Source organism: Salvelinus namaycush, chromosome 4, assembly GCF_016432855.1.
Source record: "Salvelinus namaycush isolate Seneca chromosome 4, SaNama_1.0, whole genome shotgun sequence".
In the NCBI taxonomy this organism is placed as follows: Eukaryota; Metazoa; Chordata; class Actinopteri; order Salmoniformes; family Salmonidae; genus Salvelinus; species Salvelinus namaycush.
In genome coordinates this window covers 11749544-11770490 of record NC_052310.1, presented here as the reverse complement: position 1 = coordinate 11770490, position 20947 = coordinate 11749544, and the positions used below count along the sequence as shown (strand labels likewise).

The 20947-nt window shown below is 43.9% G+C and overlaps 2 protein-coding genes across 2 annotated transcripts in view; both read right to left on the bottom strand.

Annotated features, from left to right (window-relative positions):
• The window catches only part of LOC120045365, a 70125-nt gene extending 68938 nt beyond the window's left edge, over positions 1–1187 (bottom strand). The window contains exon 1 of the mRNA XM_038990242.1: positions 960–1187. Coding sequence (XP_038846170.1) covers positions 960–1187 — 228 coding nt within the window. The remainder of the gene's footprint in view (positions 1–959) is intronic.
• An 8310-nt stretch (positions 1188–9497) lies between these two features.
• LOC120045443 (serine-rich coiled-coil domain-containing protein 2-like) overlaps positions 9498–20947 on the bottom strand; it is a 46723-nt gene continuing 35273 nt past the window's right edge. Inside the window, exons 2-3 of the mRNA XM_038990327.1 lie at positions 9892–11372; positions 9498–9721 (exon numbers count right to left, since the gene is read on the bottom strand). Of these exons, the coding sequence (XP_038846255.1) occupies positions 9498–9721; positions 9892–11332 (1665 nt within the window). The 5' untranslated portion in view covers positions 11333–11372. The remainder of the gene's footprint in view (positions 9722–9891; positions 11373–20947) is intronic.

The window sequence follows — 20947 nt, the reverse complement described above, 5'->3', positions numbered from 1 at the left end:
CCTAAAGAAAATTATATACTTTTTACTCCATACATTTTCCCTGACACCCAAAAGTACTAGTTACAATTTGAATGCTTAGCAGGACAGGAAAAATGTCAAATTCACACACTTATCAAGAGAATGTCCCGGGTCATCCCTACCCCCTCTTCTCTGGTGGACACACTAAACATAAATGCTTCCTTTGTAAATTATGTCTGAGTGTTGGAGTTGGCCCTGGCTGTCAAAAAAAGTTCTAAAAAAGGAAAATGTGCTGTCTGGTTTGCTAAATATAAGGATTTTGATGTGTAGCATTTACTTTCACTTTGTACTTTTACTCAAGTATGACAATTGAGTACTTTTTCCACCACTGTACTTAAGTACATTTGAAATGTTACTCAAGTAGTATTTTACTAGGTTACTTTCACTTGAGTCATTTTATAATAAAGGTATCTTTACTTTTACTCAAGTATGACAATTGAGTATTTTTTCCACCTCTGGACTGAATAATAATGAAAAATCTAATCAAATGCCTGGTTGAAAATTATTCTAGAAGTATTTTGAAGAGCAGTCACTGTATAATGATGACAGTGGGCTCCCTGCTCTGTCTGGAGGAGCGTGGAAGGCTATCAAATAGCTGTGGCTGAATAAATCACGCTTCCGGGGCCAGTGCTTTAACTAACAGTCCCTAGTGAAGCACCACTGCTCTCTCTGTCCTCTTTTAAAGAGAGCAGCACAGGAGGCCTTCATTTTTCAAAGCTAATCACAAGCCTCTGAAGAAACCGAGACAGCCGCCGCCACTGGGTGAGTGCGGCTTGGGGCCCGATCATGTCACAACCACAGACATAATTAAACTTATTTGACATTAATACCCCTGCAGATATTCATAACAAATTCAATTTTCGTTAGGAAGGCAATTCCCGGAGCTGCAGACATGGCAGTTTTAGAGGGCTTGGTTCTCTCTCTGTCTCCCTCTCCCTGACTGCCTGTCCACGTCCCTGGCTCTGTCCGCGTCTCCGGCGCTGGCACTGTCCGCGTCTCCGCCAGAGGTCCGCGTCTCCGCCAGAGGTCCGCGTCTCCGCCAGAGGTCCGCGTCTCCGCCAGAGGTCCGCGTCTCCGCCAGAGGTCCGCGTCTCTGGCGCCGTCCGCGTCTCTGGCAGTCTCTGTTCGTCCCCGTCGGCCTCCCCGTTGGTCTCTCTTTCTTCCCCCATCGAGCTCCCTACTTCTCTACCACTTACTCTTGTTCCCTGCCTTTCTCCCCATATCTCCTTTCCTCTCTTTCTATCGCTCTCTTGAGTTCCTTCCCCCGCCCTCTCTCTATAATGAGCTCACTGCTACTATCTTCTAAGTCTGCGTTTCCTTAGGTTGCCCTAGCATGTACTCATCTGAAACCACCTTATCTGTTCTGGGGTGGAAAACGACCCTTGCCTGTTCAAGTTCTGAATATTGAAGAGTTAATCCTCACGAAACCCAGACAAAAAGTTGGCACATTTATAACATTTAGGCATATTTTTCAATATAATTGTTCAACATAATATACTCTATGGGCATATCAAATTGAGATCGCTGGACCCTCCCAAGGTGATGATTCCCTAATCATTTACACCTGTTCGGGTGCACCTGATCCTAATTTTAGGTGATGGTAAAGGTAGGGGTGTACACATTTTTTCTGCATAAGGAAATTTAATTTTTGTTTATTTTAATTGCATAACATTTTCAAAGTAACATTATTTTTATGTGTGATTTGTTCAATTGGGTTACCTTAATGAATGTGTTTGGAATTTAGTTCAAATATCCATGACAACTTTCCTAAGGGTGTACTTTCTTTTTCACTTGACTGTATATAAAAAAAAAAATGCCAAATCAAGAATGGTATACTTTCAATAATCATGTTTATATTTTTTCAATATTCATAAATGAACGTAAAAGAATGCTGGGTGAAATCAAAATACTACTCGTATTACAGAGCAAACGGTAAAACTTAATAAGGCACCAATGCTTGCTTTGTAGCATCTACAGATGAAACACTATGGAGTCTTAAAGGTGGCCTGGGTAAGGCCAAAATATCATAAATATGCCAACTTCATCAATTATTTATCAATTATGCTTTTGATTGCAAATGTCAAACATATGTCAACTATCCTTCCTCCAACTATTCTTTGGGTTGCATTTCGTGAAAATCCCCAAAATAATGTTGTATTTTATTGGGTCTGTGTTTCGTGAGGAATCACTCTGAAGGAATCTACCATAACGAATTTCTTTCTGAAGTTTCACTAGTGTCTCCATGGTTTAATTCAGTAGAAGCATTATACAGGTATCTTACAGCAGTAACAGTGCCTTCAGAAAGTATTCATACCCCTTGACATATTCCAGATTTTGTTCTGTTTCTTTCTCACCGACACACACAGACACAGAACCCCATAATGACAAAGTGAAAACATGTTTTTAGAAATGTTTGCAAATGAAATATATAATTTACATAAGTATTCACACCCCTGAGTCAATACATGTTATGATCACCTTCGGCAGCGATTACAGCTGTGAGTCTTTCTGGGTAAGTCTCTAAGAGCTTTGCACATCTGGATTGTACAATATTTGCACATTATAATTTTCAAAAACGTTCAAGCTCTGTCAAATTAGTTGTTGATCATTGCTAGACAACCATTTTCTAGTCTTGCCATAGATTTTCAATCAGATTTAAGACAAAACTGTAACTATCCACTCGGGAACATGCACTGTCTTCTTGGTAAGCAACTCTAGTGTGGATTTGGCTTTGTGTTTTAGGTCCTGCTGAAAGGTGAATTCATCAATTATACCCATAACATGATGCAGCCATCACTATGCTTGAAAATATTGACAGTGGTACTCAATGTGTTGCATTGGATTTGCCCCGAACATAACATTTTGAATTCCGGACATAAAGTTAATTGCGTTGCCACATTTGTTGCATTATTACTTTAGTGCCTTGCTAAAAACAAAATGCATGTTTAGGATTACTGGTATTGTGTACAGGCTTCCTTCTTTTCACTGTCAATTAGGTTAGTATTGTGGAGTAACTACAATGTTGTTGATTCATCCTCAGTTTTCTCCCATCACAGCCATTCACTCTGTAACTGTTTTAAAATCACCATTAGCCTCATGGTGAAATCCCTGAGCGATTTTCTTCCTCTCCGGCAACTGCGTTAGGAAGGATGCCTGTATCTTTGTAGTGACTGGGTGTATTGATACACCATCCAAAGTCTAATTAATAACTTCATCATGCTCAAAGGAATATTTAATATCTGCTTTTTTAAACAAATGTTATCTACCAATAGGTGCCCTTCTTTGAGATGCATTGGAAAACCTCCCTGGTCATTGTGGTTGAATCTGTGTTTGAAATGCACTGCTCGACAGAGACCTTACAGATAACTGTATGTGTGGGGTACAGAGATGAGGTAGTCATTGAAAAATCACGGTAAACACTATTATTGCACACAGAGTGAGTCCATGCAACTTGCTAAGCACATTTTTACTCCTGAACTCATTTTGGCTTGCCATAACAAATCTAAAAACATAGGGGCTATTGTGTGTAGGCCGGTGGGGGGGGGGGGGAAATCAATTTAATCCACTTTAAATTCAGGCTATAACAACAAAATGTGGAAAAAGTCAAGGGGTATGCATACTTTCTGAAGGCACTGGAAACTAATGCATCTCATCTATCTGGCACACACTTACTGACATTAATACCACAGAGTTTCTAAACCCAGAGGTGCAACATTCCGGGAACGCTTGCGAAACAGACCTAATATCCCAGGCCGGGGTTTGGAGAAGTGAAATATTATTTCTCAGTTTTTCATTTTCTCAAAATCAAAATTCGAGCCAATGTAGTTTAACATGTTATTACTCCAACCTCATGAAAGTGACAAACTGACACAATTTTAGTCAAAAACAACTTTTTATCGAAGGAGGGCCTTTGATTTGACAGCCTGCACATGCGCAGTTCGGCACGAGACGACCGTTAGACCCGATGACGTGTTTCTACGCATGAGCTTAGCTAGCCAACGTCGCCACGGCATCACCAACAAGTGTGATCGAGGATTTCTATTGGAGAAGCAGTTTTAGCCTATCTTCATACAGTACTGTCTTAGGTAATACTTAGTGTGAACTGTGAATACACTTGCTGATCAACAGATGGGTTAGCTGACAACTTCACAAAAACAAATGTACACGCTTCCATGGGGCAGAAGTCAGGATGTTGTTGTTGTAGCCAGATGGCAGCTTCTTGTCATCCTTGCTAGCTATGTGGGGAATCGAAGTGGCTTCTTTCAGCTTGTTATTGATACCATTTCTTGTTTTGGGGTGTTTCAACTGATTTCATGTCAATGCTAATATGGCTCAAATTCGCGAGCTATCTAACCAACAACTGTAATGATTTATCAGAGAGACAAGTGCTCATTAAGCAAATGTTTTTGTTTTCAATAAAAATCGGAGACAAAATAAAACTTACATGTTTGTCGACAATCTAAGCTACTGGTCACCAACCGGTCGATCGAGATTGACTGGTCGATCTCCAACGCATTCCTAGTCGATCACCAAACATATCTGTTAAAAAACCCGATGATGAAGCCTTCCGTTCCTTTTTTTATATTTGTTTCGTGCTGTTGACGGTAGGTGCACTTGATTCAGCAGCGCTACTGCCGGGAAGGCACCGTGTTTCCATTTTGAACAATTGCATATGTCTGAAGGTAGAAATCTGCATACCCAGCAGGCCAGAGAGAAAATCAAGTGCACCTATAGGCCTACCGCTGGCCAATCAAATAGATCAGATCACTGTTTCTGCACAGTTTCCTCAAGCCATAGACTGTAAAAAGAAGCCTCCAACACACAGAAAAGTTGATACCGTGAGCTTTTAAAACCATGACTAGATACTCAACAAATAGCTGCTGATTTGATGAGTAAGTTCATGTTTAAAGTTGTTATTTGGCACTGGCAACACTTTTATAAGCCATAAAATGCATGTTCTCCCCACTTCCACTCACACTTTAACTACCACTGCAGCTGCAATGAATGAGTATAGCAAAGTGTTTCCATAAGCGTGCCTTATTATTAGCAGCTTGTGTCTTTCTTTAATATCAAGGACTATTTCACTTTCTCTGGTCACAGGGGTAACATGAATTGGTGCATGAGGCAGAAATAATGCAGTGCAACTTGGGAGGGGGAGCGGAGGATGATGAGTCGGGTGAGAGGCAGCCTCAGCGCTGCTCCCTCCCCTCATGGCCTGCATCTGACGGTCAGTCTAAGTCACGTAAAAACTTTTAAAAAGCATACTGTGCTTCACAAGTAATACAACACATGATCTATTACCAGTGCGATCATATACCTATTTTTTTAATGGTCTGAAAAGAAAAACATTGGCAGGGTGATTCAACCATAGCCAATATGCAGTGATAATGTATTGGGCCTATAACCTACTGCACAAACCTCATTGCTACAGAACTGTTTTTAATTGGTTAATGTTGCATAGGCTTATGTTTTTTTTCTAAATCTGAGCAGGAGATCTCAGCGTGCATTTTGACTCAGAAAGTGATCTCGACTCAGAAAAGGTTGGTGACCGCTGATCTAAGTCAACTCCGTCTGTTTTGCCACGTAGTTGCGTACGCCTCGCTTTTGTTGCTAAACAACCAACCCGTCTATGCTATCCTACAGCTGGATTCTTCTGCACTGCACAGAGACAGCGTACTGTAAAAGCCTACCGTGCTGAGTGCAACAGTGGCAGTGCTTACAGTCTCCAGTAGAGGTCGCTCAAGTACAACTTTAAACATACCAACAGATATGCATGTACTGTACAACCGTGTGTCTATGGCGCTGATTAGCTGCAGTCAAACTATTATGAGATCCCATTAGATGATTATAGGCCGATGTTATTAGATGACGTGGGTCACAACTGTATGACTCAAAATTATTCGTAAAACGGTCAAAACATTACGTCATAATATGTCTATCCTGTCCGAAGGTGCTCTTTCTGGAAAATCCCCAAATTATCAGACTAAATACAACCTAGAAAAGATCACAGTAAGAGCTGTGCTGAATATATAAGGAAATAGGCCAGTGCCCCGGTTTCCCAAAAGCATCTTAAGGCTACTTTATTCGTTAGATCCTTCGTAGGAGCACCGAGCTGTTTCCCAAAACCATCGTTACTAAAGTTGCTCTTGAAAAATACTCGTTATTTAACGACCGCCTCAGACCACTTGAAGAAGAGATGTCTTTTCCCCCTTTATACGCAGAATATCGCCACCAAACACAAAATCAATATGTTTATCTGTCTTTCTGTGACCGCCGATAACTTCAGAACAAACGTGACAGTGACTACAAATACAAAGTTGTCCATTTCTTTGTATAACAAGGCTATGAAGATGCTTCGAATAAAAACTGAGATGACTGTACTAAAAGATAAGTACATTATAGTCTACATAGAGCTATATATTTGAATGATATTGAAATGAAGTTCATGTTAATTCAATTGAGTTTTATTTAGCTATTAGTACGCTAGCCTACTGTGTCAGTTTTGACTCAATATATTTCATGATCTGTAACGTGTGCAATGTTGTGCCAAATCTTGAATTAGTGCATCATCATAGGGTAAGCATTAGAATAAAGATGCCTCAATATATGCTGCCATAGGTGATCGTATCTCTCTAGGAGCTGATCCGTCGTCAGTATTGTGGAATAATTCTAATGATAAGGTAAGATTGAAACCGGAGAACGCTGATCCGAGAGCAGTGCTGTCCTTCGATCCCATCAGTATCGACACAGGCCTCAACGATGCATTTAGCGAACGTACTTTGCGTGGTGTTTTGGGAATCGCATGTTACATCTTCGGCCGTTGTAGGAAAGATGCATCGTTAAAGCCTATGTACCATCGTTATCGAGAAACCGGTACCGAGCTGTGAACTAAGCCCCTAAACAGGTATTGAGAGGTGCTGGACCGTAAGTACTTCATTTCCAATAGAGAAGCAAAAGCAACGGAACAAACCCAGGTATTTTGCATGACCTAACTAAACCAAATGACTGGAGATGAGCTGCAATGTGTATTGACGCTTATCTTATAATAATGCTGCCATAATGATTCAGCACTTTTTAGAGAAGTGCTTTGTACAGTAATGACTGCAATATAATCCTTCTGCTTGCCTCTGGTCCTGAGGCTGCATCCTTCTTTCTGGACAGATGATAGGCTTCAGGGAAATCACCCGTGGCAACAGCCAATAGGTGCCCTCGAATTAAAACATCATTCCACTGATTAATTTGCTAAAATACAGGAAATTGGGTTCTTAGATTGGTAATTCAGAAGGTTAGTGCAATCCGGGATCTTTTACATTTCAACGGGGTGACGTCAGAGTTGGAAGTCCAAAGGATTCTGGATAGCAAGGAACCGACGGCAGAACAAGGCACTACCTCCTTCCTTCCTTGATGTAATCTAGGCTGTATCACAACCGGCCGTGATTGGAAGTCCCATAGGGCGGCGCACAATTGGCCCAGCGTCGTCCGTGTTCGGCCCGGTGTAGGCCATCATTGTAAATAAGAATTTGTTCTTAACTGACTTGCCTACTAGTTAAAAACATTTATTGAACCTTTATTTATCAATAACCTGACAAACTGAGATTGGTGAAAGCAATAGGCTTGCAGACCATGCAATCGCTTACAGGTCAGTGGTTAGTTAGTAAGGAAAGATGCACTTTAAAAGTATTCAAACAGACAACAGACAAAACAGACAACTACTGTATGTAGAGGTCTTGCACGTGTACAAGAGCAGAGTGGTGCATTGAATGGCATAAACCCAGACTGCATACAGTACACTGGTCAGAGAAAAAACAGCACCATTGAGGACCTGTGCTGTAGGTCAAAGTCCTGAGTAGTGATATAGGATTGGGGACAGTGATACTGTGGGCAGAGACCCCATACAGAAACAGCGCCAGGCAGTGAGCTCATTAAGGTCAAAGCCAGCAGGACAACCTTCGACCCTCTAGAATACAAATCACCCAGGATAATCCACATAAGGGAAGTAGCTAGGGTGAAAGTTTTCTACACCAGCAACGGGGAAAGTAAAACGCTGACTATTAAAAAAGCTGTGTAAGTAAAAGTTCATTGGACAAAGGTTAAACGCATTATGACAGCCAGCGAGGATTAAGCGCAATCGGTAAAACAGAAACACATCCTACTTGTTCTCCAACACACGTGCAGTAGAGACCAAAGTACTACTGCAGATCGACGCCTCCCATTCCGATGATGGATTAAAACTTAATCCATCCTGTTGGGAGCTAAATAACTTTAAGGGGAAACTAAAGCAGGCATTGTGGTGAAGCAGACTACACAACCAACCATGCTCTGGCATTTTAAGATAGAGGTTGTCACATTGTCATAGTACACAGGTCAAAGGAGGACATTTACCTACACTATATGACCAAAAGTATGTGGACACCTGCTCGTCGAGCATCTCATTCCAAAATCATAGGCATTAATATAGAGTTGGTCCCCTCTTTGCTGCTATAACAGCCTCACTCTTCTGGGAAGGGTTTCCACAAGATGTTGAAACATTGCTGCAGGGATCTGCTTCCATTCAGCCACAAGGGCATTAGTGAGGTCGGGCACTGTTGGGCGATTAGGCCTGGCTCGCAGTCAGCATTCCAATTCATCCCAAAGGTGTTTGATGGGGATGAGGTCAAGGCTCTGTGCAGGACAGTCAAGTTCTTCCAAAACGATCTCAACAAAATATTTCTGTATGAACCTCGCTTTGTGCATAGGGGCATTGTCATGCTGAAACAGGAAAGGGCCATCCCCAAACTGTTGTCACAAAGTTGGAAGCACAGAATCATCTAGAATGTCATTGTATGCTGTAGCATTAAGATTTCCCTTCACTGGAACTAAGGGGCCTAGTCCGAACCATGAAAAACAGCCCCAGAACATTATTCCTCCTCCACCAAACTTTACAGTTGGCACTATGCATTTGGGCAAGTAGCGTGATTCATCCCTCCAGAGAACGTGTTTCAACTGCTCCGAAGTCCAAAGGTGGAGAGCTTTACACCACTCCAGCCGACGCTTGGCATTACGCATGGTGATCTTAGGCTTGTGTGCAGCTGCTCGGCCATGGAAACTCATTTCATGAACCTCCCGACAAACAGTTCTTGTGCTGACGTTGCTTCCAGAGGTAGTTTGGAACTCGGTAGTGAGTGTTGCAACTGAGGACAGATGATTTTTTCGAGCTACGCGCTTCAGCACTCACAATAACAGCACTTACAGTTGACCGGGGAAGCTCTAGCAGGGCAGAAATTTGACGAACTGACATTTTGGAAAGATAGCATCCTATGATGCTGCCACGTTGAAAGTCACTGAGCTCTTCAGTAAGGCCATTCTACTGCCAATGTTTGTCTATGGAGATTGCATGGCTGTGTGCTCGATTTTACACACCTGTCAGCAACGGGTGTGGCTGAAATAGTCAAATCCACTAATTTGAAGGGGTGTCCACATACTTTTGTATATATAGTGTATTATATTAAATGATATTGTATTCTATCCAGACCCACCATGCTGTTGAGGTCTGAGTCGTAACTCCCACAGGGGTGTGTGATGGTCCCAAGGGCCTCCAGACCCTCCTCGTCCCACATGTAGGTCCCCCCCGAGCCAGAGTCTGAGGGGGACAGGTCCAGAGATGAGCCAAGGGGGTATTCTGCACCCCCAGACAGGGCCTGGCTAGTACGCCGAGACAACCGCCCTAAAACAGAGAGGAGAAGGAAGAGGTGTTACTCGCCTGCTACCTAATCACTTAGGGAATATTAGTTCATTTGTTTGGGTTAGTATTATGGTATGTCATTTAGGGCCTGTGTCTGAGAAACCGGCCCTTAGTCTTTCAAGTCAATTATTTTGATTAATATGAAATCTTACCAGTGAGTCCTATCCTGGCCCAGTCCACACTCTCAGACAGGAAGCTGTGAAGGCCAGTCATGGAGGTTCCACCGTGCCGTCGGTTGACGTCTACGTTGTCATCATCCAAGTCAGGCTGTGATTGGTCGAGCCCTCCGTTCTGGGCCGGGAGCAGCAGAATGCCGTCTCCTCCATTTCCCAGGTTGTCAAAATCGTCCATGTACTCCTCGCTGGTGTCGTCGTGCTCCAGGGAGGAGGTGGATGAGAGTGACATGTCCTCCAGACCTTCCCCCAGGGGATGGACCCCACTGGGGCCCACAGGCTCCTCTAGCAGGCCCTCTGTGGTGCTCCCTGGGCTGTCAGTGATGCTGATCGGGTCTGGGGTGACAGGGGGCATCTCCACCGAGTTCCTCCTCCCCTCGCTTTCCTTTCTGTTGCCATGGACCTTCTGGGAGGTGGTGGCCAGGACAGGGTGAGGCTGCTTGATGAGGGAGGGTCGTGTGAGCCTGTAGCTGAGGGCCGAAGGCTTGGTGGTGGAGGAGGCTGAACTAGGTAGTAAGGACTTCCTCAGTGTGATGGGTGGCAAGATGCAGCTAGTTGTTCCCACCCCAGCCCTGCCTGGCCTAGGTCCACCCTTACTAAGATGTAGGCCTTTTCCTCTCCCCCCACTACTCAGCACAGTGGTGGGTCTGGCCAGGGGAGATGTCTTGACCAGCGGGTACTTGGCTAGAGGCCTGGGCAGCTCCTTGGCAAGCTCCGAGGCCCTGTTGAAGGAGTAGGAGCGGATGATGGGTGGCTCGGTGGGGGAGGGGATCCTCTTGACGTGGGTGAGGCTCTGGGAGCGCAACATGTTCTCCTCTGTGGCCGTCTCCAGGCTGTCACTGGACTGGGATACGCTGCTGGTCAGGTTGCTGTGGGGAGAACCACGGCTTTGGCCCCGCCTGAGTGACCCGGTCCCAGACCGCCCACCACCACCCGCCTGGCCGTTGAGACCCGCTTTGCCATTGCCGAGACTCTGTCCAGACAAGGCCTGTTTGGGGATGGCCCCGCGAGACCCAGTTCTGGAGCGTATAGTCCTGGGGCAGGTGGAAGCACACCCCTGTACCTTAACTGTGGCAGGCATGCTAGACGGCTTCTTAATCTCCCGTACCACCATTGGTAAGTGCTGCGGTTGTCGGGGGTGATGCCCAGCTCCAGTTCTGTGCTCCTCCCATGAGTCCACCCCCCTCTCCACAGGGTCTCCCCCTTTCCCCTTCTTCCACTTCAGAGAGGAGGAGGGCATACGGATTGTTCCGTTCTGCCTGGTGGTGGAAGTGGGTAACCCTTTGCCTGTGGTGCTGGAGGCAGGGTGGTGGCGGGTCCCATTGGTCAGTGGGGCGGTGGCAGCCACGGCCGTGGGGCGCGAGCCAAACTTGGGTAGCCTGGAGACCATGGTGGGCAAGTTGGGAACCGGATCTTCCATCAGCTGCCTGCTGGATCATGGGTGTGCAGGGCTGGCAGAGCTGTGGAGGGAAAGAGAGAGAGATGGACGATTAGAGAAGGGGAGGAGAAAGAGAGAAATTGAAGGAAGAGGATGAGAGGGAGGCCAAGACAGAACAAGGAGGAAAAATAGAGCGAGGAAGACAAAGATTTGAGAACACGTCGTGCTAAAATTTTACCAACCCAAACCTGTTATTTCTAACACAAAATAAAACGTAGAGGTAGACTTTAAGACTATCAAATGCAGTAAAATAAATGACAGTCGGTTACTTTCTGTGAATATTCTATTCAAGCTAATGAGAAACAGACAAACCTTTAGTGCAAAGTAGCTGTAAAAGATCAATAACATCTGTTCTGGGAAAGCAGTCTTTACTGTGCCCATTAAAGTGCCCTGGTGCTTCAAAAGGCTAGGGTGTGTGCAGACCTAGTGGTTAACTGGCAGGGGCAGGCACTGAGAGTCAGGACTTGGTGGAGCACAACCACATACACATGCCATACTAGATACTGTACCACACCCCTAATAATCCCAATGCTACTCAGCCAATTACAACACAGCTTTCCTGACTGCACCCGCTCCTTACGCTGCTCTGACATTTAAAATCCCACCCAGGAGGCTAGTGCTGCAGAGCATCTACCTTAATAACCTTTAGACTTAACCCTTGCATGTAATGTCACAGTTACAATTTAAAATCGTGGCCGACCCCCCCCCCCCCTTAAAAAATAAAATAGTGATTATAATAAAAGAAATACAAATGGGGGGGAGGGGGTATTTTTTGGTATGGTAAAACTAGACAGCCAGAGAGAATCTAAAATTCCCAAAATGGCATGGCGCCCCCATTGATTTAGTTATATGTCACTCAGATAGCATGAGCCAAGACAAAATGTGTAAAATTGCAGGAAATTGGCTTTCAAACTGTAAAATGTTCCCTCAGCCCCATAGCAAAATGTATGTTATTGCAGGAAATGATCTTTAAAACAGCAACATTTTGTCTCTAACTTGGGGAAACACTTGTGTACTAACATGCATGACAACAACCCCGGATTCAAAACAGATTCAATTTAAATTATTATACAAAAACCAATAGAATGTTAAAAACATCCCTTTTTCAGGACCTTGTCTTTCAAAGATAATTCGTAAAAATCCAAATAACTTCACAGATCTTCATTGTAAAGGGTTTAAACACTGTTTCCAATACTTGTTCAATGAACCATAAACAATTAATGAACATGCACCTGTGGAATGGTCGTTAAGACACTAACAGCTTACAAACGGTAGGCAATTAAGGTCACAGTTGTGAAAACTTAGGACACCTTTCGACTGACTGAAAACACCAAAAGAGAGATGCCCAGGGTCCCTGCTCATCTGCGTGAACGTGCATTAGGCATGCTGCAAGGAGGCATGAGATGTTTGTACTGTGATAGGCCTAAGACAGCGCTACAGGGAGACAGGACCTATAGCTGATCGTCCTCGCAGTGGCAGACTACGTGGAACAACACCTGGACAGTATCGGCACATCCGAACATCACACCTGCGGGACAGGTACAGGATGGCAACAACTGCCCGAGTTACACCAGGAATGCACAATCCCTCCATCAGTGCTCAGACTGTCCGCAATAGGCTGAGAGAGGCTGGAGAGGGCTTGTAGGCCTGTTGTAAGACAGGTCCTCACCAGACATCACCGGCAACAATGTCGCCCATGGGCACAAACCCACCCTCGCTGGACCAGACAGGACTGGCAAAAAGTGTGTTTATCGTCGAAGGAATGAGCGTTACACCTAGGCCTGTACTCTGGAGCGGGATCGATTTGGAGGTGGAGAATCCGTCATGGTCTGGGGCGATGTGTCACAGCATCATCGGACTGAGCTTGTTGTTATTGCAGGCAATCTCAACGCTGTGCGTTACAGGGAAGACATCCTCCTCCCTCATGTGGTACCCTTCCTGCAGGCTCATCCTGACATGACCCTCCAGCATGACAATGCCACCAGCCATACTGCTCGTTCTGTGCGTGATTTCCTGCAAGACAGGAATATCAGTGTTCTGCCAAGGCCAGCAAAGAGCCCGGATCTCAATCCCATTGAGGACGTCTGGGACCTGTTGGATCGGAGGGTGAGGGCTAGGGCCATTCCCCCCAGAAATGTCCGGGAACTTGCAGGTGCCTTGGTGGGAGAGTGGGGTAACATCTCACAGCAAGAACTGGCAAATCTGGTGCAGTCCATGAGGAGGAGATGCACTGCATTACTTAATGCAGCTGGTGGCCACACCAGATACTGACTGTAACTTTTGATTTTGACCCCCCCTTTGTTCAGTGACACATTATTCCATTTATGTTAGTCACATGTCTGTGGAACTTGTTCAGTATGTCTTAGTTGTTGACTCTTGTTATGTTCATACAAATATTTACACGTTAAGTTTGCTGAAAATAAACGCAGTTGACAGTGAGAGGAGGTTTATTTTTTTTGCAGAGCTTATATATATATAGGGGATACAAAACTGGATGGTTTTCAGAGAAAGGGTAGCTGAAAAAATAATAAAAAAATAATAAGTCAAGTAAAATGTACAGTGTCCATAAAATGTATATAGTTTGTATTAGCTGGAAGTAGAAACCTAAGTATTGTTGTCCATTAGTTTACTCCAATTAGGGGTGGTAGTGGAAAATAATAAAGGAAAATATATTTAAAAAATAACAAAAATGTATGGGGTGATTGGAAATTATGCACACAATTAAATTTAAAGTGGGGCAGTCTAACGTTTAAAAAAGTATGTAATATATACACACTATATATACAAACGTATGTGGACACCCCTACAAAATTAGTGGATTCAACTATACCCGTTGCTGACAGGTGTATAAAATTGAGCACACAACCATGCAATTTTCACAGACAAATATTGGCAGTAGAATGGCCTTACTGAAGAGCTCAGTGACTTTCAACATGGCACCAACATAGGATGCCACCTTTCCAACAAGTCAGTTCGTCAAATTTCTGCCCTGCTAGAGCTGTCCCCAGTCAACTGTAAGTGCTGTTATTGTGAATTGGAAACGTCTATGAGCAACAACGGCTCAGCCACAAAGTGGTAAGCCACACAAGCTCACAGAACGCACTGCCAGAGCCCTGCAAAATGACCTCCAGCAGGCCACAAATGTGCATGTGTCAGCATATGGTCTCACAAGTGGTCTGAGGATCTCATCTCGGTACCTAATGGCAGTCAGGCTACCTCTGGCGAGCACATGGAGGCCTGTGCGGCCCCACAAAGAAATGCCACCCCACACCATGACTGACCCACCGCCAAACCGGTCATGCTGGAGGATGTTGCAGGCAGCAGAACGTTCTCCACAGCGTCTCCAGACTCTGTCATGTCTGTCACATGTGCTCATGTGCTCAGTGTGAACCTGCTTTCATCTGTGAAGAGCACAGGGCGCCAGTGGCGAATTTGCCAATCTTGGTGTTCTCTGACAAATGCCAAACGTCCTGCACGGTGTTGGGCTGTAAGCACAACCCCCACCTGTGGACGTCGGGCCCTCATACCACCCTCATGGAGTCTGTTTCTGACCGTTTGAGCAGACACATGCACATTTGTGGCCTGCTGGAGGTCATTTTGCAGGGCTCTGGCAGTGCACCTCCTTGCACAAAGGCGGAGGTAGCGGTCCTGCTGCTGGGTTGTTGCCCTCCTACGGCCTCCTCCACGTCTCCTGATGTACTGGCCTGTCTCCTGGTAGCGCCTCCATGCTCTGGACACTACGCTGACAGACACAGCAAACCTTTTTGCCACAGCCACTAGAGTACCACTAGAGTGAAAGCACCGCCAGCATTCAAAAGTGACCAAAACATCAGCCAGGAAGCATAGGAACTGAGAAGTGGTCTGTGGTCACCACCTGCAGAACCACTCCTTTATTGGGGGTGTCTTGCTAATTGCCTATAATTTCCACCTTTTGTCTATTCCATTTGCACAACAGCATGTGAAATTTATTGTCAATCAGTGTTGCTTCCTAAGTGGACAGTTTGATTTCACAGAAGTGTGATTGACTTGGAGTTACATTGTGTTGTAAGTGTTCCCTTTATTTTTTTGAGCAGTGTATATATAACTGCCTTAACTTTAATGGACCCCAGGAAAAGTAACTGCTGCCTTGGCAGGAACTAATGGACCCCAGGAAGAGTAGCTGCTGCCTTGGCAACAGCTAATGGGGATGCATAATAAATACAAATAGTGTGCTATTTGGGATGCATACCATGTCTATGAGAGACTGAAAATACACAAAAGCTTCCATGCAAATGACAACAACCGTACCGTCATGTGGATGATACCCGGTGGGCATGAATGATAAGGAGTGGGATAGGGGCTGGCATGCATTCACAGAGGTAACACCAGAGGGCAATTCCACGGTAACGGCGATACAGATTATTCACTTAAAAATGTATGCCAAACAAAAAAACATTGATTTCAAAGTTTAACAAACCATGTACTCTTATGTTCAAGGACTATTTGTAACAAAATGTTACAAAAACACATTTACTGGATGAACTGTGCAGATTTAATGTTTGGTAACAGAATTTCGATAAAATCTCCCTCAGTTTTTTGTGTGTTCACGTTTTCTAAAAACCTCTTAAATACTGTATCTGCTCCGAATGAATATTTAAAGATGTCTGCAGAAAGAATGGGGTGTCAGCTATGACATGGCACCTTGACTTGACACCAAAACTTTAAAAAATCTATTTTGGTTATTGAACTACAGTAAGTGAAGTGGATTTACACCCAGTCACGGAATTGCAGAAACATAATTTCATCATCGGTCCCTGATCTGTAAGACAGAAAAATACATAATTATGGATATGAATGTCATTCTCTTCATGGTGATGTATCCTAAATAGGTACACAAAAACGTAGAAATATGCAATATCCTCCTTTTCATATTTGGGTATTGTTCAACACACTGGCTATTATTTTAATGAGCTCTGCCCCCAAACAAGACCAAATTCAGTTGGTCCGGACTGGACCAAATCTGAACCAATCATAGACGTCCAAACTCATGAAACACAGACATCAAAGTACAGCACATAAGAGCTCAGTAGAGCTCAGTACATTAAAGTATAGTTCAATACAGTGAGTACAGTATAGTTCAGTACATTAGTGTACTCAACTCGTGTGCTCTACTGTGTACTGTACAGTACTATACTTTTCTTTACTGTACTCTACTTTGCTGTACAGTACTGAACTATACTCTACTCTGCTGTACTATACTTTTAATTACTGTAATCTACTGTGCTTGTCCTAACTTGTGAACCCAACTGTGGTTTGTGACAACTATGATTTCTCATTGTAGCCAATTCAATTTCAGAAATTCCGTTACCAATTTGGTAATGGAATTTCTAGTTTTAATCACTTAATAAATCATAAACAAAATATAATTAAAAGCACTAACTAATTGATAGGTCTACCTTGTTACTTCTGTGAACTTTCATCATCCTCCCTCATGAGGGGGAGAAATTTGCCCATAGTTTTTGGTAACAGAATTTCACGGCACAAGGCGATGTTTCTTAAACTTACAGAAAGCAGAAACTGTCCTCAAACTAAATATAAGTGTTGATATTAGTTATCTGGGGCCTTTAGTTCAACATTGTGTTTTGTTGCATTTCTAATACCTTTGAAGACTATTTCTGGTAGATGTTTGACCAGAAATCAACACCTTTGCTTCTTCCACATTTTAGGATGGAAAATTGTGAGAATTTTTTTAAATTTTTTTTAAATTACATATACAGTGGGGAGAACAAGTATTTGATACACTGCCGAATTTTGCAGGTTTTCCTACTTACAAAGCATGTAGAGGTCAAATTTTTATCATAGGTACACTTCAACTGTGAGAGACGGAATCTAAAACAAAAATCCATAAAATCACATTGTATGATTTTTAAGTAATTAATTTGTATTTTATTGCATGACATAAGTATTTGATACTTCAGAAAAGCAGAACTTAATATTTGGTACAGAAACCTTTGTTTGCAATTACAGAGATCATACGTTTCCTGTAGTTCTTGACCAGGTTTGCACACACTGCAGCAGGGATTTTGGCCCACTCCTCCATACAGACCTTCTCCAGATCCTTCAGGTTTCGGGGCTGTCACTGGGCAATACGGACTTTCAGCTCCCTCCAAAGATTTTCAATTGGGTTCAGGTCTGGAGACTGGCTAGGCCACTCCAGGACCTTGAGATGCTTCTTACGGAGGCACTCCTTAGTTGCCCTGGCTGTGTGTTTTGGGTCGTTGTCATGCTGGAAGACCCAGCCACGACCCATCTTCAATGCTCTTACTGAGGGAAGGAGGTTGTTGGCCAAGATCTCGCGACGCATGGCCCCATCCATCCTCCCCTCAATACGGTGCAGTCGTCCTGTCCCCTTTGCAGAAAAGCATCCCCAAAGAATGATGTTTCCACCTCCATGCTTCACGGTTGGGATGGTGTTCTTGGGGTTGTACTCATCCTTCTTCTTCCTCCAAACACGGCGAGTGGAGTTTAGACCAAAAAGCTCTATTTTTGTCTCATCAGACCACATGACCTTCTCCTATTCCTCCTCTGGATCATCCAGATGGTCATTGGCAAACTTCAGACGGGCCTGGACATGCGCTGGCTTGAGCAGGGGGACCTTGCGTGCGCTGCAGGATTTTAATCCATGACGGCGTAGTGTGTAACTAATGGTTTTCTTTGAGACTGTGGTCCCAGCTCTCTTCAGGTCATTGACCAGGTCCTGCCGTGTAGTTCTGGGCTGATCCCTCACCTTCCTCATGATCATTGATGCCCCACGAGGTGAGATCTTGCATGGAGCCCCAGACCGAGGGTGATTGACCGTCATCTTGAACTTCTTCCATTTTCTAATAATTGTGCCAACAGTTGTTGCCTTCTCACCAAGCTGCTTGCCTATTGTCCTGTAGCCCATCCCAGCCTTGTGCAGGTCTACAATTTTATCCCTGATGTCCTTACACAGCTCTCTGGTCTTGGCCATTGTGGAGAGGTTGGAGTCTGTTTGATTGAGTGTGTGGACAGGTGTCTTTTATACAGGTAACGAGTTCAAACAGGTGCAGTTAATACAGGTAATGAGTGGAAAACAGGAGGGCTTCTTAAAGAAAGACTAACAGGTCTGTGAGAGCCGTAATTCTTACTGGTTGGTAGGTGATCAAATACTTGTCATGCAATAAAATGCAAATTAATTACTTAAAAATCATACAATGTGATTTTCTGAATTTTTGTTTTAGATTTCGTCTCTTACAGTTGAAGTGTACCTATGATAAAAATTACAGACCTCTACATGCTTTGTAAGTAGGAAAACCTGCAAAATCGGCAGTGTATCAAATACTTGTTCTCCCCACTGTATATACCCTTAGCTTTCATTTGACATTCTATGAACTTATGTTGGTGCTAATGGGTCCTTTTACATGGAAATGACCCAAACAGGCCTTCCTTATTCTAAAAGGTGCATGTAACAGGGACATGCAGTCCACCCCCATAAAACCACGAGATAACGTAGCCATGGTTCTGCCTACAGACACAATATGACGAGGGTAAATCATTCCCAAGGGGTTTGAAGCACAAAGTATTTATTCAGTAGAGAATGGAGATTAGACCCGTCAAGCCCCTCGGGTGTTATGAAAATAAAACCACAATTTGGAACAGAAGAAGCCCGAAGGAAAGCGCCAGGAGCCAGTCAAGTGTTGACATTTGAGTTTAACACACAAAAAAAGAACAAAACAGCATTTTCTCAAGCATGGGTTATCCAGAACATTCATAGGCCTATGTGCAGCCGGCCTGAGTCTTATTGCAGGTCATGGGTTGAAATACCGCAGTAGTAAGAAACTCAAACTTTCGGGACTGGGTGTCATTTGCCTTGGTGTCTTTAGCAATGACTCTACAGTGGGCTTTGATCGCATAGAGAGAGGGGAGATTCTAGGGATTATGGAGGGTCTAATCAGCAATCAGTGTAGGCTAGCACTGGTTCAAAGCCATCAGCCCCATCTCATCAAGAGTATTGACAGTGGGCAGGGTGAATGACAGTGCGAAAGGGAGAAGAGGCAGTGGAGAGAGAGAGAGAGTGTGTTAGTGCTGCACAATTAATCAACTGTTTTGACGAAATTGCAATATTGACATGTGCAATATCCATTTTGAGCCATGATAATAACATTCAAATGTAATAAGGGTCCCTTGGGAAACTGACCAACACTTTGGTTCCTACCCTATCACAACTTCTACAAACCCAAGATAGACCACAGCCTGTTTTTTTCCAATGGGAGCAAATTAATCATAGTGGCCAGAACAAGAGAGGAGGTTGGCAGAGCCAAGCACAAGCTAGCGAGATCCTATTATTTTAGCATGTATTTGCATATTTCCATTAGGGAACGCCTACTCTGAAGTGTGCCGGTGTAATAACTCAATTTGTCCTTGCACCATCTCTAAACAATGCCATTTTTTTTTTAACTTTGGTAAAGGTTCAAGTCTACATAACTTAGTCCATTCTGTTCATAACATATTCACGTTTTGGGAAGAGAAAACTGTTGTGATAAAGGGCTCCATTCAATCAGATCCTCTTCAGCCGACATCCTCATAGTGGTTGTTTTGGCGGTGTTGGAGAAGGAACTGCGTTAGAGCTGTCAAATCCACAAATGGCTCCCGGCAATGGCATTATACCTAAAGCAGACATTGCAATTGGCTGCATGGAGTCACATCAACAGAAATCCCATGGAGCCTTGTTTACAAGTTTGGACACTGGAATGTGAGATTAATCTACACCACCATTAGGTTGATAAACATCCATCTTCTCCCACTGCTGGACACTGGGCTTCCTCTCATACCATATTTGGTAGTGAGTGGAAACGGCAAACAGATGCATACATCTGGTGAATCATCTGGCTCATTGTTCTGTGGTTTTAGTGTACCTGGCTTTTTCATTCGTTGTCATGCCAAACACCAACTACAGAAACGGAATACAAATTTTATTTATATGATTCCAACAGTTCACCTGAGTGGTTTGATCTAAAAATCGCAAGTAAAATCGCAATCACAATATTTGGTTAAAAACAACTCACAATTACATTATTTGCCCCATGTCGTGCATGCCTTAGTGTATGTGTGTGGTAATGGTAGACTAAGCTATGTTGCTGCGGGGGAAAGTTGCTGTGCTGCATTGTGGTGTTGCAAGGTTGGCCAAGGACAGGGAATGCATGCAGATGAATGGGTTTGCACAGCGTGCTAATGAGCTTTGGCCTTCGTAGACTACACCGGGCACCTGGCTGCAACCAACACCCTCCTCCTCTCCCTCCTGGAGCGGTTCCAAGGCCAAATCAAATGGAGATCAGATGAACTCCTGCTGCAGTTCATCCGTTTGAGGGGCCCTCTGCTACTGACGGTGATATTCCTGTGCTCTCGACTTCGTGACGCAGTGACCTCCGGGTTGCAGTTAGTACACAAACACACAGATATTTATCAGCCATCTACCGTGCCTTTAGAAAGAATTCACACCCCTTGACTTTTTCCACATTTTGTTGTGTTAAAGCCTGAATTTAAAATACATTAAATTGAGATTTTGTGTCACAGGACTACACACACACACACATCAAA